General features: G+C 30.5%; 3 protein-coding genes across 3 annotated transcripts; all 3 read left to right on the top strand.

Annotated features, from left to right (window-relative positions):
- Positions 1-104: 104 nt before the first annotated feature.
- LOC124937417 (glycine-rich protein 23-like) lies at positions 105-937 on the top strand. Its single transcript, XM_047477680.1, has one exon. It carries the CDS (start codon positions 358-360, stop codon positions 844-846), a length of 489 nt encoding a protein of 162 aa, XP_047333636.1. The 5' UTR covers positions 105-357; the 3' UTR covers positions 847-937.
- Positions 938-9065: 8128 nt separating this feature from the next.
- On the top strand, positions 9066-10166 carry LOC124940427. Its single transcript, XM_047480943.1, has 2 exons — positions 9066-9170; positions 9276-10166. Exon 2 carries the CDS (start codon positions 9323-9325, stop codon positions 9836-9838), a length of 516 nt encoding a protein of 171 aa, XP_047336899.1. The 5' UTR covers positions 9066-9170; positions 9276-9322; the 3' UTR covers positions 9839-10166.
- A 4906-nt stretch (positions 10167-15072) lies between these two features.
- LOC124939555 (glycine-rich protein 23-like) lies at positions 15073-15537 on the top strand. The gene has a single exon (XM_047480018.1). The coding sequence runs from the start codon at positions 15073-15075 to the stop codon at positions 15535-15537; it is 465 nt and encodes a 154-aa protein (XP_047335974.1).
- Positions 15538-17898: the final 2361 nt, after the last annotated feature.

Here is a 17898-nt window from a genome sequence, read left to right as displayed (position 1 = left end):
GGATGTTTAATCATGGTGAAGTAAAAAAAGAAAAACTAGTTAAAGAATATAAAAAGGGTATATGAGTGCACGTAAAATTCATGGAAAGAATATGAAAATTCTGATCAAATTTAGGCAGATACAGGTATAGACCAAAACGATGAGTTCATTCAAATTGCATGTATTCAATTAACAGTGTTTTTAATAAGGTAAAAAGAAAGAAAGTTCAGTTTAACAGTTCAACTGCACATGTTCTACTCATGATCGTTTATTGCACTCACACATGCATGCATTCATTACACCCTAGCTATAAATACTGTATTTAAGCCCTTCACTTATCATGACATTAATCCCATTCAATTGGTAATTAAACCAACGATGGATAATAATTCAAAGATGATGCTATTCCTTTTTCTGGGAGCACTTCTCTGCGCCTCTGCTAATGCACGTGAGAAGGTGATGCCTGGAAGAGTCGGTGATGAGAAGACATTCTTTCGTCGACCATTTTATGGTGGATTTGGGGGTGGGGGTGGCGGTGTAGGTTCTGGGTATGGAAAGGGTGGATTTGGGGGTTTAGGATCTGGTGGTGGACTTGGGGGTGGTTCTGGAATGGGATCTGGTGGTGGGTATGGTGGATATGGTGGTGTTGGTGGTGGTGGTGGTGGAGGAGGAATGGGATCTGGGGGAGAAATTGGTGACATGGGATCAGGCGGCGGCGGCGGCGGCGGCGGTGGGGGACAAGGCAATGGATATGGACAATTTGGTGGAGGGGGAACGGGAGGAGGAGGTGGTGGTGGTGGTGGTGCCGGTGCCGGAGGATTTGGCGGTGGAGCTGGTGGTGGGTTTGGAGGCGGCCGACTTCCTTGAAATTAAATTGCTATGTTTATTTAATAAGACAAATTAAGGATGACTAGCTTAGCTAGTTTTTGTATGTCTTTCAAAATATATCCTTTTCAAATAAATTTTAGTAATCCTAGATCAAGATTGGAGAAGTCTTAAATCAAATATAATTGTCACACCAAAATTTCTCTCTTTTTTCCATTTTTTTAAGGGTTCCAACATTTTCAATGATTCAATACAAGATAAGATAAGAGTTGTCATTAATTAAAATTTAATAAAAAAAAAAAACTAAAATTGCATCAATAGAATATACTATGAAAAACAATAAATATTTTCAAGGTGCACAAAGTGCATGTCTAACACAAATCCTAATGTCATTGATTGAACAATATTGTTCTTTTGTTTAGGATTTTATTGATATGTCATAATTCAACTCACTATAAATTTTTATATTTGTTTAAGTTTACTGCTAATTTTATAAAAAAAAATGTCTTAACAATATCATACTTTGTATCATGATTATGATGTAATCAGTTTGAGCTTGAAGGTTACATATGGCTTTGGGCTTATGTGATTTTTATTTTTTTAATACTGTTTTAGCACTTTTTTAAAATAATATAAAGATATATAATAGTTTAATATTAAATTATGTTTCTTAAAATGGGTTCACATGGAATTTTTTTTTACTAGCCCCTTTAAATATGTTTTTTTTTATTTTGTTCAAAACTCACCAAATAATTTATTTTTTAAGAAATTAGGAAAGAATATTTACAAAAAAATATTTAAAATTCGGTGTTTGATTACACGTGAGAAATGGTCTCGACGCTATGTTAGAATGTTTTACCAACCCTTTAAATATGTTTTTTTCATTTTGTTCGAGATTCGCCGCATAATTTGTTTTTTAAGAAATTATGAAAGAATATTTACATAAATTATTTAAAGTCTGGTGTTTGATTATAAGTGGGAAATGGTCCCGCTATGTCACACGTGTTCGTCTAGAAGATATGAGTCTCTATTACGAAACTGCTGATTTTATAATAAATAAAAAAAGACACGATAATTTTACACTAAAAATGATAATTTAAAACCTAAGTATACTTTTAAAGTTAAAGCTTAATTTTAGCCTATGATCTAAAGGATTCATAGTTAAAATATGCACAAACCATGAATAAAGTATACTTGTTGCGAGAGAGGTCAGAAAAAATGGTCAAATTCTGAAACAATTCCAAAATTCTATGTTAGTATATCAAATGGTCAAAATATTATAAGAATCTTGTACGAATTTTTCTCTATATTTTTCTAAATATAGAACTCAAGTTATAAACTCATTAAGTATAATAAAATAGAGAAAACATTTTAAATTAATTTTAAAATAGAGATAACCTAAAAAAAAATGTTAAGAAAAATGAAAATTAGAAAGCAAATAGGAGGTCCTAAGTCATATTATACGATAATTTGAGACTTACAAACAAGGATAAATAAGTTAAATATAAAACTGGTATTATATGATGATTTGAGACTTACAAACAATTTAAAAATGATCCTAGGATCAGTGAGAAACTATTGGCTAAGTCAAAACGAGCTCTAGACCTCTTCTCCAAGATGTAAAAAAATCTCGTATTGAGTTGAGACACGATATTATTTTATTCGGGTCGTGGGTTGGACACGACAGAAGCACGAGACGACACGATCACGACACGATTATGAGTTTATACGATTGTAACACGGTCACGAGTCGAAACGGACACAACACGAGTATAAATACGAGCACGAGTATACACACGAAACGACATAAACACATTAATTTTTAATTTTTAACTAATTGTGTTTATGTCGTTTCGTGTGTATATTTGTGCTCATGTCTATATTTGTGTTGTGTCTGTGACGACTCGTGACCGTGTTACGACCCGTATAAACTCATAATCATATCGTGATCGTGTCGTCTCGTGTCCAATCCACGAACCAAATGAGATAATATCGTATTGTGTTGTTCCGTACTAATATCGTGTTGTATCGTGTCGATTCGTATTAATCCAACTCATTGTCCAGCTCTATTTCTAACTAACTAAAAAAAGACACACTATAAATATATTTAAAAAAACAAGTTGAAAATAAAATAGAAAAATGGAACAGGGTTAAGATGTTAGACACTACAGTCTCTCGCTGCTGCCAAGTTATTGAGTTTCTCATATTACATATTTTACATTCTTTCCTAATCTCCTCCTCTTTTTCTTTTTCTATGTAGGAAATGCGGTGATAACAAGAGGGGGTTTTTCAGACCAATTTCCTGAATCAAGTTTAAAAGCTTATGAGGCAGCTAAACTGGTCAGTTTGTCCAATGTGATCTTCTGGTGCAATGTACAGCTGACAAAAAGATGCAGTTGGAGTTTGCTTTCCAAATCTGGATCTTCAAAACAGTTTTGATATTGCCATTGTTTACCTCGATAAGTCTTCTACTTATCCTGTTAATGGATACCAACTCGAGGATGGTTTAGTTCAGATAAGAGTTGGACAATGAGTTTGATCAATACGAACTGACACGATACAACACGATATTAGTATAGAACGACACGATATTATTTCATTCGGGGCGTGAGTTGGACACGACACAAGCACGAGATAACATGATCACGACACGATTATGAGTTTATACGATCATAACACAGTCACGAGTCGATACGGACACAACACGAGTATAAACACGAACACGAGTATACACACGAAACGACATAAACACATTAATTTGTAATTTGTAACTAATTGTGTTTATGTTGTTTCGTGTGTATATTCGTGCTCGTATCTATATTCGTGTTGTGTCCGTGTCGACTCGTGACCGTGTTACAATCGTATAAATTCATAATCGTATCGTGATTGTGTCGTCTCGTGTTTGTGTCGTGTCCAACCCACGAGCCAAATGAGATAATATCGTATCGTGTCGTTCTGTACTAATATCGTGTTGTATCGTGTCGATTCGTATTAATTCAACTCATTGTCCATCTAAATGCACCAACTCTAAGATTTTTGACTTTCTTGAAGGAAGATTATGTTTGAACGATACTCTAGTTTGTTTTCCATCAACGCAATGAGAACATTTTTCCAAATCTATCTCGCTCATATCGAAAATAACATTTTTCTTAACCAACAAATTTAGCCCTTTTTCACTAATGTGATAAAGTCTTCGGTGCCATAACTTGGAAACATCTTTAATCCGTATAACATTCACACTATCATTGTACATTGAAATTTGCATCAAATATAAATTAGAATATTTCTCTCCTTGAACTCTAGCAATCTAGTTTAGTGGTAAAAGTCGGTTTAAGAGATCAAAGTGTCACGGGTTTGATTCCAATTAGAAGCGCTTTGAATGGAAGCGGAGGGTCATGGTTTTGTGGGTGCCATACTAGTTCTCCTTAATTCAAAAAATATCAAATTAAGTTCTCTCCTCGAGCTATAATTAAGTTACTTTTAGAAATTTTCCATTTTCCAAAACCAAAACAACTTGTAAAACTATCATCATCAAAGTTTATATCAAATTCAACAAAATATATGGAGCATGTCGAACATCTTTAAGTAACAATTTCGATCCATTACCATTTCTAAGCAAACATCATTAATACCAATAACCTTACTTAAGTCATCATTACTCATCTTCAATACTACAAAATCACTTGAAGTATATATGACGTAAAATATTCTTTCATTTGTGTAACATGCAAGGAAGCTACGGTGACAAACACCCAACTTGACTCATGGAGAGTGACAAGATCATTTGAAGTCGCTATTGACATGCGATCTTCACCATCATCTTTTTTTTGCTCAGATCCACTCATTTCACGTTTCAACTTAAAACATTTTTTCTTAATGTGTTCATTTTTACCGCGATAACATTCAATGAACTTGTACTTTGATCTAGACTTACTTCGACTCGTATGTCTCACATTATCTTTTTCACCTTTACTAATTTGTCTCCCCTACTTTTAGTAACCAAGACATTTGAATTTATCGAAGACCCTTGAGATTTTCTTCTCAATTCCTCATTTATGACACCACTTTTGACAATCTCCAAAATTATTGCACCATTAGAAACATAGTTATAAAGATAAATTTTAAGTCTCCCACGAATCATGTAAAGTAGTCCATAAAAGTCTTTGATCATATTCAAACTTAATTCACATGTCTGATATTTGATCAAGAACACCCTGAAACACATTTAAGTGATCAGTCATAGAAGCACTATCTTTATACTGCAACTAAATAAATTTTGAAGCAAAAATAATTTATTACTTCCAGAATTTGAAGCATATAAATTCTTGAGTTTATTCCACAAAATTCGTGTTTGTGTCTCATGTTGAATATGGTTATAATTTAACAAATTGACGAATAAACCACATACTTGTTCATGCTTGAAATTATATTCCTCGTCAGATTGGGGGGTAGGCTTCTCAGCAACAAATACCGATAAGTGTAAAGTTTTGACAAATAAAAAACCTTTCATCTTTCCTTTCCAAATTTAATAATTCGAACCATTCAGCAAAATCATCACACTTGTGTTTATATTCATATGTCAATCAAGTCCAAAAATAACTAACATCGCTCTGATATCACTTATTGGGAAAACTTATATTTGATTCTCTACTTGATTGAAAAACTTATGAGCAAATAAAATACAAATAAAAATGGGAAGTAAATAACACAATTAAAACACTATTTTACGTGGAAAATCTCATCAAATTAAGGAGTAAAACCACATTACTTTAAATCCAAATGAAGCTTCATTATAATTATATGTCGGGTATACAATCAAGGTATAATAATCTTTAAGACTATCCAAAGTAGGTATCAAATTTTTTCATTTAATACCCTGCCACGTCAGCTTAACACCTATTTTAACACCCACTTTTTAGCATATTCTACAGCAGAGTGTTATTCAATGTATCAAAATTACTTTTTCACTTTCTCTCACTTCCACATCATTTATACATTATTTTATTTTTTTTTAACCACAAACAATATTATTCATCACTTGGTAAATCAAACATACAAATATTATTTAAAACGAAGAAGAAAACAAACACTCTAAACATTGGTAATTTGTTAAGTAGTGTTTTTAAAACTCTAATAGAGAGTTGTTCCAAATTTATTCCAAATGTGCATGACAAGATCTTTCTTCAATTGAATATGTTGTGCTTTGTCAATTGGGAAGTAATTTGGAAAGAAATTGTAGTTTTGTGAAGGATCCATTAAAGAGTTTGAAGATTTCAAAAGAAAGGTGATACAAACAAGGATGATAATATGGTGGAAAATTTCAGAAATTTTTTGGTGTCCAAATGACACAAACCAAGTCTCTTTTTATAGATCTCGAAAAATAAAAAATAATGGTATATATATATATATATTTTGATCAATTATTATGCAAAAGTGTATTTAAAAAAAAAACAAAAACAAAAAAGTAACCACCAGCGCTGCCACTTGGCACGCTGTGATTGGGCCACATCAAATTTGGTCTCGTATCAAAATTTGATACTCATATTTTAACACTTAATTTTAATACTCTGCTGTACCATTTAATATTATTTTAACACCCATTTGATACCTTATTTGACACCCAGTTGTGGGTGGTCTAATAGCGCAAAAGAACTAAAAGAGAATAACCAAAACGATATAATTATTTTGGTCCAAACGAGTAAAATAAAACTCAACTAGGTAGAAACTTTAAGCCATAGAAAATTAAACTTTGAGACATCCAAACTTGATTTGACCGTTGTAAATGTAAGGAAATGAGTTACCGACTTCTCGACAAAATCTCATCTCAATCGGACTCCGTTTGAATCTCTGATCGGGCTCAGTTTGATGAACTCTTTCTTTTTTGCTACCGTTCTTTTAAATAATAGAGCTATTAAAATTATGGTTATAACATAACCTTTTAAAATATTATATTTTCATTAATGAATTAAAATGAACTTAACCACTGCTAAGCTTTTTTCATAGTTGGGAGCCCAAACAAAAATCGTAACAGAAATATTCTTATTTGTATGGAGTATTGATTTTTTTGGATTTTTATTTTTTATTGTATAATGGTAATGTAAAAATATTCCTCGTCAGAGTTTTTTATATATAAAAATATTTGTTCAATAATTATCTTTTGATGCTTCTTCTATGATAAGAAACAATTCGATATGGTTGTTCAATAAAAAAAATATTTATAATATATAATATTTTCATCACCTTCCTATCTTACAAAAACAAAATAATTGTGAGTAATTTTATTTTTCAAATTTTCAATGTCTAATATATAAAGTAATAATATACCTCAATTTCATCATCATGCATTTGATCATTTTATAAAAAAAAAGTTATATATAAACTTATAAGTCATATTCATTAATTTAGTAATAAAAAGTTATAAACTAATACTCTAAAAAAAGAAAAACAATAACTATTTATAATTTATTCATATTAATATTATGTATACTAAATAGTAAACTTCAACACCTATCATGTTTATTGAGGATGTCTTTCAGATAGGGTGTCAAGAAATTGAACAACATGGGTGACAAGGTTCAATACCATCAAAAGAATCTATATGTGTTCGTGTCGGGTTGAGTTCGAATCGGATTAGGTAATGTGTAGTCGGTAAAAACTCCTCAATTATGGATCCATAGTGCCTACAATAGAAGTGTGTGAAGTTTGGGGTGATGTCATCCATAATATAAATATTCTTATTAGAAAAATGTGATTAATTTTATCATGCCGACTAATTAATTATAAGTTGACTAATGAAATGTTATGCCACTTTTGGTATGAGGTTTGGCATGAATATATAATTATTATATATATTTATCATCCAAGATTGGACATACTTCTCCTATGTCCTAAGTACAGTCTGATTTCTGTCTTAATACATTGAATTTTCTATTCTAGTATTGTGTGTTGTTGGCTCCATCATATATTAAAATAAGAATAAACCTGGGCTTATTTGATGAATAACCTAATTTTCATAGTTAAATAAATTATTTTAAAAATTAAGATTATACTTATTTTTCGAGAAGAAGTAAACAATAATTCTCAATATCATTTTCATAAACTAAATCATGCCCTAAAGAGAAACAAAACATCATTCATGCTCCAAAGAGCAACAAAACATTGTTAGTGGTCCTGTCTGATTTTATTGCCTTTTTTAACTCATCTGTTCAATTTAATTAAATGAAGTAATTATTTCTCATGCATACAGCTTACCGCTCCACTTTCCTTGAGAAAGTAATGACAATTTGTGGTCCTAATTGTTATCTCTTTCCTTTAATTTTACAATTGGAATTATTATCGTTTTTTCGACACGGAATCATCACGGTTATAACTCCGCTATGCTTATCTAATTTTTTTTTTTATGGCATGCAATGGTTTCTTCGTCGAAAAACACACGTGGTTTCTAATTTGGCAACGACTATATTTTGATTATTGTCATAACTTAGTTTTATTACTGTTTTGATACATTTTATTCTTTGACACCAATGATTAAAGTAAAAAAAAAAAATAGAGTACTCTTTACAAAAACATGATTAAAGAAACATGTATTATATCTTTATATGACATGCAAATTTTAATTGGGACAAAGCATCACAGTTATCACAAAAAGTAAAATAAAAAAATTCTTCTGAAGAAAAATTCTACTTTAGAAAAATTAATTAAGTAATAGCTCAGTAAACACTTTAATTTAATTAAATGAAGTGGGATCTACTATTTCTATTTCATTGCACATGATGTCCACTTGAAAACAAAACCTTTTTTTTGATAATTAAAACTCATAAAGCTCAAAATTTGTCACTACAATTCCCAACTAAATTAAAACCTTAATTAATTTGTTATAGTCAAACCTTATTTCCTAGTTTAATATTTTGATTTGTTATGGATTGGTGCTAATTTTATATTAGTTTAGGAATTAATGTACAAATTAACCTAAAAAAATTGTACAATTATGTCAACTACATACAATACAATGATAAAAACAAATAAGTGAAAATAATAAACAATTACAGGTTAAAATAAAAATTAGGAAGAAAGTCGGAAATTAAATTGTAGAACATATTAAATAATTAATAATTATTTACTGATCTGAATCCGCCCCATGTTTTTCAATGACAGTTAAAAATGGTATCAAATGTGCACATAGTTTTTCATAATTCCCGTGCTCAACTCTGAGCACTGTTTATATATAATTATTTCGATCTCAGACAATTTTTGTCTCCTGTTTCAGGCCTAGGTAGCCTATGTAGCTAGGTACCTAGCTAGCTGCTAAGAAAAGATGCATATTTGAAAGCGAAGAAGATTCCAAGCGCTAAGACCTCAATCCCAAGGTGCAGACATTTTTCAACATCTGTAACATTCATTATTAATTTAGTTCACAAGGTTCAGAATTATGTCTTATTCTTTGTTTTTTTTCCTTTGTCATGTTTCTAAAGACTTTATATAAAATCAAATTGTATTCTCTACAAAGGTAGAAGAAAAGATGAGTGATTGGTATGGATCATTTGGCGGCGGAGGGTCATCAAGCAGGTCGAGTAACAATGAGGAATTTCAAGAAGAGGATGTTTGGTCCACTTTGAGAGATCAAGGGGATATGGGCTGCAATATTACTGAGCGCCCAGACGTAGAATCGAGGCAGATCCCAACCGTGGCTAGGATGATTCCTAGAGCTGATCGTGAAAAACAATTGGAACCTGATGAGGCCAAAATGGGTAGGCAATCAGCCCCTGTTGGCATTCCTGACTGGTCGAAGATTTATGGGAAGAATAAGGTCGGCATGGAAGCTCCACCAGATGGTGATTATGGCAAAGAAGATGAAGATGATGATGAAAACTCACTAATGACTATGCCCCCTCATGAATGGATAGCTGTAAAGGAAGCAAAAAGCAAGAAAACTGCTTCCTCTGTTTGTGAAGGTGCTGGAAGGACCCTCAAAGGAAGAGATCTAAGGAAGGTTAGGCATGCTGTCCTCTCAAGAACCGGATTCCTAGAATTCTAACTCAATCACGACGGATCGGTGGAGACTCGTAACTCGGTGGTAAAGCATATGAACTCATGGCGTTAGGGTCATGGTAATGATTGGTGCATGTTTACATCTTGGCAGTTTGTTTGTGTTTTTTTTAGTTTTGCTCTTTTGGTAATTAATTAATGAAGAAGAACAGTCTTCCTATTTTCCTTTTGTGAATTAATATTAACTAGTTTTAATGGTTCTCGAGTCTCTTAATTATATATAGATATATATAATAAAGCAACCAATAGAAGTAATAGCTGACATGGAAATGAGTCACACTTACAATAATTAGTAATTTAGTTGATGATTTTTTTTTTTTTGATAAAATAATAATTTAATTGATTTTTAAGTAATTAAGTAGGTAAGAAAGAATAATGAGATATATATGATAATATGGTAACATAAATTGAACACTTACAAAATAAAATGATTAAATACAAAATAAAATGATTAAATTTTATTATAAATTGGTCCTTGTCGGAATGTCCGCCCCACAGGAAATTGTTTGAATGGTTTTACTGATCATTTTGCATTTTGCTTCTTAAAAAATAAATATATATATATATATAATAACAAATACAAGCCACAAAATTCAATAAATAATTATCTCTCCGATTTTATGCTTCCTTTTATTAGTGGTTGTACTATTTTTGATAATTAATGTATTAGTATATTCCAATTAATTATATTTAGCAGTTTAGTTGAGTAGTTTCATTGTAAAACCTACACATGTTACTTTCCATTGTAATTTAATATTTTGAATTATATATATACTTCTTTAAATGTTGTTTTAGATTTTTTTTTTGTTTTGTTTTTTTTCGTAAAGGTAATTATTTCTGACAAGAATCATAGTTAAATTTGTGATAAATATCTTACAAAAATTATAGCTTTAATGGTAAGATTGTGGTTGAAAAAATATATATTATGACAAATTTCATTGCAATATGGAAAAATATTCTAAAAATTTGGTTACAAATTCTTTGTAAGTTATAAAATATGTTGTCAATTTTTTTATTAAAAAAATTATTGGGCCTATTCTTATTAAGTTATATCATAATTTTCTTAGAAATATGCAATTGTTATGTTAGTAAAAAAATTACAATAATTTGGATACGTGATCTAAAAAAAAAATAACTTATATAAATTAAAATGTAAATTAATTCAAAATAATTTATACTAAAATATATATATAGATAAATTATTTAATTTTTTAAAATGTTAAAAATTAGTATAATTTATAGTCATGATCTCTACTTCAACTTAAGACTTATTAAGTGAGAATCGAATTCGTTATATTTCATCCCTTAGAAACTATTTTTGTCATTTGAATTATCTCAATGGTTTAATACTTTTGATAAATTATCTAAAAATAATGTTAAAAAAATAAAATTTGTATATTATAACTTGGCCATAATATATATATTCAAAGCAACAATATCTTATTATCTTAGACTAGTCATAGTACTATGACCAAATCTTTATAAATATAAATTATCTGCATCTTATGCAAAGTGAAAAAGCACACAATCTCCACTTTGCTTTTTTGTCTTGTTTGAACATGTTCACATTTGAAACAACTGTGTACCTTCCTAGTCCTAAATAAATTAATTGATTTGAATTTTAAAATAAAGTATTGTAAAAGACATTCCATTTTCACCTACCACAAATAATCTATCATTAACTCCAATCAAGCAAATTAAAAAGAACACATACAATACAAAAGTAACAAAATGAATCATAGACCCTAATTATTGACTTTCTAATTAACCTTATTGAGAGAGGGACAAAATGGAGGTTGTATTATGCTTAAACCCAGCTCAAAAAAAAAATAATAATGTTTATATATTAAATTTTTATTAATCCAAATCTTTTAATATATATAATATATTAATTTTTAAGATAAATAATATATATTTTGTCATGGGTTAAAATTTTCAAATGTTTATTTTTATTTTGAATTTTTTTTCCTTACAAAATTTTACATTACATCCTTAACTTTACCCTTTTCTATTTTTCTCATTTCATTTCCTTGACAAATCATATAATAATTTATTTTTTATTTTTAAAACGATCTAGTGTCATTTCATTAAAAAATCTCTAATAAAGGAAAAAAATCAACATGAATTCATGAATTAGAGCAAAACAAACATTTGTTCTGTTTTTTTTAAACAATATAATAATTACAAACACAATATGATGATGATCTCATGTTTAAGTCTATCAGCAAAAAGATGTGAATATTTTCAAGCTCGTCCTGAGTTCGAGCCCGTAAGGCAGCACGTCTCATTAAATTAGTTAAGTGTGTTTGTGGGTTATGTGTTTAACTCGTATAGCTGAGATTTTCGCACTTCAAAAGAGTTGCGAAACTCAACTTTCTCAAAAACAATCCAGGATAATCTCATAAAAAAATTAGTTTACCTTACTCAAAAGATACATTTTTCATTCAATTTAGACCTAACTCATTTCATGTATTTACATTCTTAAGTGTCTTTATTTTTATTTTATTTTGAAAAATATCAACTTTATTAAAATAAGAGTGTGAATGCGTTCAAATGTTACATAGGTGAAGGAAATAAATAAATAAATAAATAAATAAGAAAACAACGTAAAAAAATTATATGTCATTAAGATCAGAAAATTCTAGTACAAGTCCTTTTTTTAGATTGAAACGAACACGTGTAACATGAATCCTTTGAGACGAATTCAGGGACATATCTATGTAGGAGCTCGGGTGGACTGAAGACCACCCTGAAAAAAGAAATTAAGGTAAAAATGTAACATTACCCCCTAATTTCTTTGTAAAAAATCAATATAATTTACTGTTTGTTTATCTAATTATTAAAAAATGGTAAAATTTACTTTTATCCACTCGTTTTATCCAAATTTTTCTCGTCACTTTTTTGAGCCCACCCCAAATTTTTTTCAAGTCCACCCCAGCCTAGGATTCAGGGTTTGTCCTTAGGACGATCGTACTCATAACTTTTCCCTTCGAAAACTCTTCTATTTCTTTCTTTCTAGATCGTCCATCACATGATAAGGAAATTTGTTTTCAGTCGTCTGTGATGATGTTAGAACTTCATTTTATCCATTTAACATAGAAGTCAACGACATTTGTTGGTTTATCCCATTAAAAATGAATGAGGTTTTGTAAAAGAGCTCACATGCTCTTAACAAAATCGCAATAAAGAAGAATATCATCAATGAATTATTCACTCTTCAAATAATTATTGCATCTGTTAGTGAGATGAAATCTCTTTTTTTTTTCAGTTTGTTGTATGTCAATACTCTTCTATTGATAGCTTTCCAATCAAAAACGAGTTTTTTAATGGAATTTTTTATTTCCACACCTCTTTCCAAGAAAATCGGAATTGATTCCTTTGGAGAGACGCATTATAAATGTAGCTAGTTTTGAAATCGGAAGAGTCTATCAGAAAAAACTTTAGTCGATCTCTAGGGTAATTGAAACATGGGTAAGAGCATCCATGAGGAGAGCTAATCTCCCTTTCTCTTCGATGAAAGTCGTCTATTTAAATGAATTTTCTAAAAAATTTAATTACATGTGAGAGGAAAATAGTTTGTCACTTTGGCCTCCTTTTTACTAGAAATCTCAAAAATGTTTTGGAAAGAGCTTGACAATTTTCCGCTAAGGTGCCACAGATCAATTCAGAAATAAATTTTCTTATCATTGTCTACCGTAAAAGTGAGAAGGAGAAGAATATTCTCCCGTGTTTTAGTGATACAGTACCCCTAGAAGTTTTTATTCAAAAATATTATCCCGGTGAGAGGCATTCATTTGTAATCTCGAAGTTCGTATTTAGCGATGATTGCTTTATATATTCAAGAGGCTTGCATTGTCTTTGAAAAATCTTTACCATTATTTACAAAAGAGCGAAGTATTGAAAATTGAGAAGTCCTTGATTCTGAGTCTGTCATCAACACCATCAAGCTTTGTTGTATCCAATCTCACCGAGTGATTTTAGAAGAGTTGGAGTTGCCCCAAAGAAAATTCCTAATGATTGATATCATTATGTTGGTCATTGAAGCATGAATGGGAAAGAGTGACATAGTGAATGTTGGAATCGTGGTGAGGGAGTTTTTTGAGGACCTACTTGTCAACTTTATAGAGAAGTTTGCTCTTCTAAAAAGTCAACTTGATTCTCATTTTTCTCGGTGATATAATTCTAAACCTCCTTGCAACTAAATTTGACACCGAGGGGAAACTGAGATACTTCGATAGGAGAGAATCGATTCTAAACCCCAAAATGTTGCCAATGACTGAGTGTTGGAGACGTTACCGATGAAAAAGTTTAGACTTTCTCTATTAATTTTTATACCTCAGCACGCCTCGAAAAGAATTAATGTTTTTCGTTGTATGCTTAGTAAGACAAAGAGTGTTATCAGCAAAAGAAATGAAAAATGTAATTTGATCTTCTCCTCGTTCTCATATTAATTTTCGTAAAAAGACTAGCATTGATTGCTCTCTCAAATAGTTTTGACAACCTTTCATAATTTCTTTGAAGATGAGGGTGATAAAGGAATATCTTATCTAAATCTCCTCAAATTTTTTAAATATCCAAACACCTTGTCGTTAATAACAATTTGGAACTTAAGTTTAGTGACACAAATTTTAATCCATATCCTCTATTTCACTCTAAAATTCATCTTCTCTGGTAGAGAAAAGAGAAAATCCTAGTTTAAATAAAAAATAAATAAACTTTAAAAATTAGTTATAATTACAACAAAAGAAAATAATTTAGTTATTTAAAATTGGCATATTAATGCAAGTGAAAGTCTGACGAGACTTAAGAGAGACAGATATATGGTGATCATCAACTTGATCATATTTATATAATAATTGTCAGTTTTATATTTTTTTAAATGTTAGGATCACATTTAAAAATTATCAAAATAATAATTAAGAGAAAAATATTTTGTTTGAATTTGATATAAAAATCGTAATTATGAAGAAAAAAAAATTAGCAGAATGATTTTTTTTTTATATTATTTTTCATACCAAATAGTTATTTAATTGGCCATATATATTATGCATCCAATCTGCATGCATTGAATTAGCAGTTCAACCGCACATCTTCTACTCATCACCTATTTACATATTTCACATGCATGCATTCTTTACACGCTATAAAATGCTCTTTATTAATTTCTCTACTCATCACTTCAACACATCCCACCCGATTGGTAACTAAACCAACAACCAATTAATGGCTAATCATTCTAAGTCGATGTTGTTTTTCCTTATTCTCGGAGCACTTCTTTGCGCCTCCGCTAGTGCACGAAGGGCGCTCACCGGTTCGGTAGTTGGAGATGAGAAGAATTATTTCCGTCATCCATTTTATGGGGGAGGACTAGGCGGTGGATTTGGTGGCGGTGGAGGTGCTGGTGGATTTGGAGGCTTAGGTTCTGGAGGTGGGGCAGGATTTGGGTCAGGCGGTGGTGTTGGTGGTGGTGGTGGTGCGGGAATGGGATCCGGTGGAGGACAGGACGGTGGATTTGGACAATATGATGGAGGGTCCGGATTTGGAGGTGGCGCGGGAACAGGGTCGGGAGGAACCGGAGGAGGAGGAGGAGCTGGCGGCGGAGGTGGTGGTGGTGGAGGGTTCGGAGGTAGTGCCGGCGGATATGGAGGTGGAGCTGGTGGTGGATTTGGAGGAGGCAGACTTCCTTAAATTAATTAAATTTTAAATTGGTATTTAATATAAGACTAATAAAGGATTATTAACTAGTATCCTAAGTCTTAAAAAAATGTAGTGTTAATTGTATTTGATGTCAAATCTATTTATAGTTTCTAATTAATTTGCATCTTTAACCCAAATGCATTGAAGTAATAAAAAAACATTAATAGTTAGACTAATATTTGTTCAATTTTCGTGTATACATCTAGCACATAAACACAGATTTTGTTTTATATATTTTTTAAGAAAATTTTAAAATATATAATAATAAAAATAATATAGTTGGTTAATTCTTTTTTTTATTGATTATAATTCATATACAACTTTAATTCAAACTACATGTACTTACCTAGATTACTTTACTATTACAACATTTAACATTTAGTAAGGAATAATCTAAATTTTGATCTTTGTTTAACCAAAAATGTTGATATTCATTCATCGCAACTTTCATAATTTTTCACATAACGTGTTTTTTTTCGATAATAGCTTTTAAAACACCAAAATTGAAAATAATGATAAACGCATCAAGATCGCTTTAATAAGGATTTTAATTGTATTGTATTATCAAATCTTTTTAGTATAATATTGATCTCTCTGATCTTAACACACTTAGGGATTGTTAAATTTGAAATAGAAGGGACCTAGTTTGAATCCAGTTCCGCGAAAATGTTATGGGCCGGGCCTGTGATGGATTTGGACTGAATAAAAATGAGGCCTCTAGAGTCTAGCCCAAGTAACACATATACGACGTCGTCTTTCAGTGGACTTTACAATATTCCAAATTTTTTAAATGATCATGAAAATCTTCTCTAATAATAATAATAACGGTTTTGATTTTATTCATTAGTTGATTTGGACTCCTTTTAAAATTATTAATTTATATTAATTAATCCCTATGATTATAATACATGTCACCCACAATAACAAAAATAATAGTTTTTAAATATATAAATATGGTTAAGTCTCATTATTTATATGTGATTAATTGGAAGACAATCTCAATTTAATATATTTTTATTGGTTAAAAGAGTGCTTTAATTGTATCCATTAGTTATTGATAGATATTGATAGGAGGGAGACCTACTGTCAATTACCTAAATTAATTTATTAATTTTATTTATGTGACACTCAATCTTGGTTATAACTTTCACTCAATTATAATTCATAACCAAATGATTGACTAACAATAAAATCTCGATTTGATGTGGATGGACTATCATCCACTTTAGCTACTAGCTAGCATTTTAAATATTATATTAGATATAATGTGTTGTGCGGGAGGAAGTGCATCATCATGAATGATAACAACATGGTCCATCTTAATTTGATGAACAAATTAATAAATAAATGAATTGTATTAGGTGTGTGATCATAAAAATAAAAATAAAAATTATTCATGAATGAAATTAATTTAGTTTGATAAAAAAAATATTTTAAATACACAATAGAAGGATAATCAATCGTCAATTTGAATCAAACCCGACTATGAAAAGATAAACAAATAAATAAATCAAAAGTCAGGATTTTATTAAATTGATGTACATGAAGAATGATTGGAATACTTACTTAGCTCCGAACACAAGTTGAAAATGCAATTTTGTTGGGGGAAGAAGGGGTCATGATGTCTCGTGGGTCGCGCTTTCACGCTGCCGGCGTCATGTTGGCGATCTATGCGGCTGCGTTCCGTGTAGGACTGGATCCGAGCCTGGGTCCGGTCTTATGGGTCCGCTAGCTCTATCGTTGGTCCTACCGCCTAATCGTATATGGTGAGGTGGTCTGCGGTGGTCCAACAGGCGACAGTTGTGTAAATCGTTCAACAATATTTTTTTCTTCCTCCCCTAAAAAAACAAATAACACAATATTTTTTATTGTATTAAATTGTCCAACTTATTTATTAATTTAATTTTTATTTAAATAATTCAGAATTTAATTATTTTATAATTCAATCAATACACTATAAGTCTTAAATTAATTATTTATTCAAATCACGTAAATTAAATCTTATAAAAAAAAGTAAGAAATTAGTGTTTACAAGGTGGGTTATGAGAGGGTATTTGTGACTCACCTACTTGTGTAGTTTTGTATTGTCAGGATGACTTCTATTTGAAAATTTGTGTTGTGTAGTATTGAGATTAATTGGGTGATGTCCAAGTTCTTAAGTAGTTTTTCAAAAGTTTCGATTAAGGTGACTGATATTTCATGCTTATATTTTTGTTTAATTATCTCAATTATTTTATAACACAATTCAATCTCGCTCGAAAGAAACTATTGAATCTCCAATGTTTAATTCATAATACTATTATATTTTATAAGATTTGTTTGAGAAAATCAATGGATTCGATTGGAGAGCTA

This window comes from Impatiens glandulifera, chromosome 5, assembly GCF_907164915.1.
Source record: "Impatiens glandulifera chromosome 5, dImpGla2.1, whole genome shotgun sequence".
In the NCBI taxonomy this organism is placed as follows: domain Eukaryota; kingdom Viridiplantae; phylum Streptophyta; class Magnoliopsida; order Ericales; family Balsaminaceae; genus Impatiens; species Impatiens glandulifera.
This window is presented reverse-complemented; position numbering and strand designations above follow the sequence as displayed.

Excerpts from the sequence above, each read along its gene's own strand:
- LOC124939555 (XM_047480018.1), top strand. The coding sequence starts at position 15,073 with ATGGCTAATCATTCTAAGTCGATGTTGTTTTTCCTTATTCTCGGAGCA.
- LOC124937417 (XM_047477680.1), top strand. The coding sequence starts at position 358 with ATGGATAATAATTCAAAGATGATGCTATTCCTTTTTCTGGGAGCACTT.
- LOC124940427 (XM_047480943.1), top strand. The coding sequence starts at position 9,323 with ATGAGTGATTGGTATGGATCATTTGGCGGCGGAGGGTCATCAAGCAGG.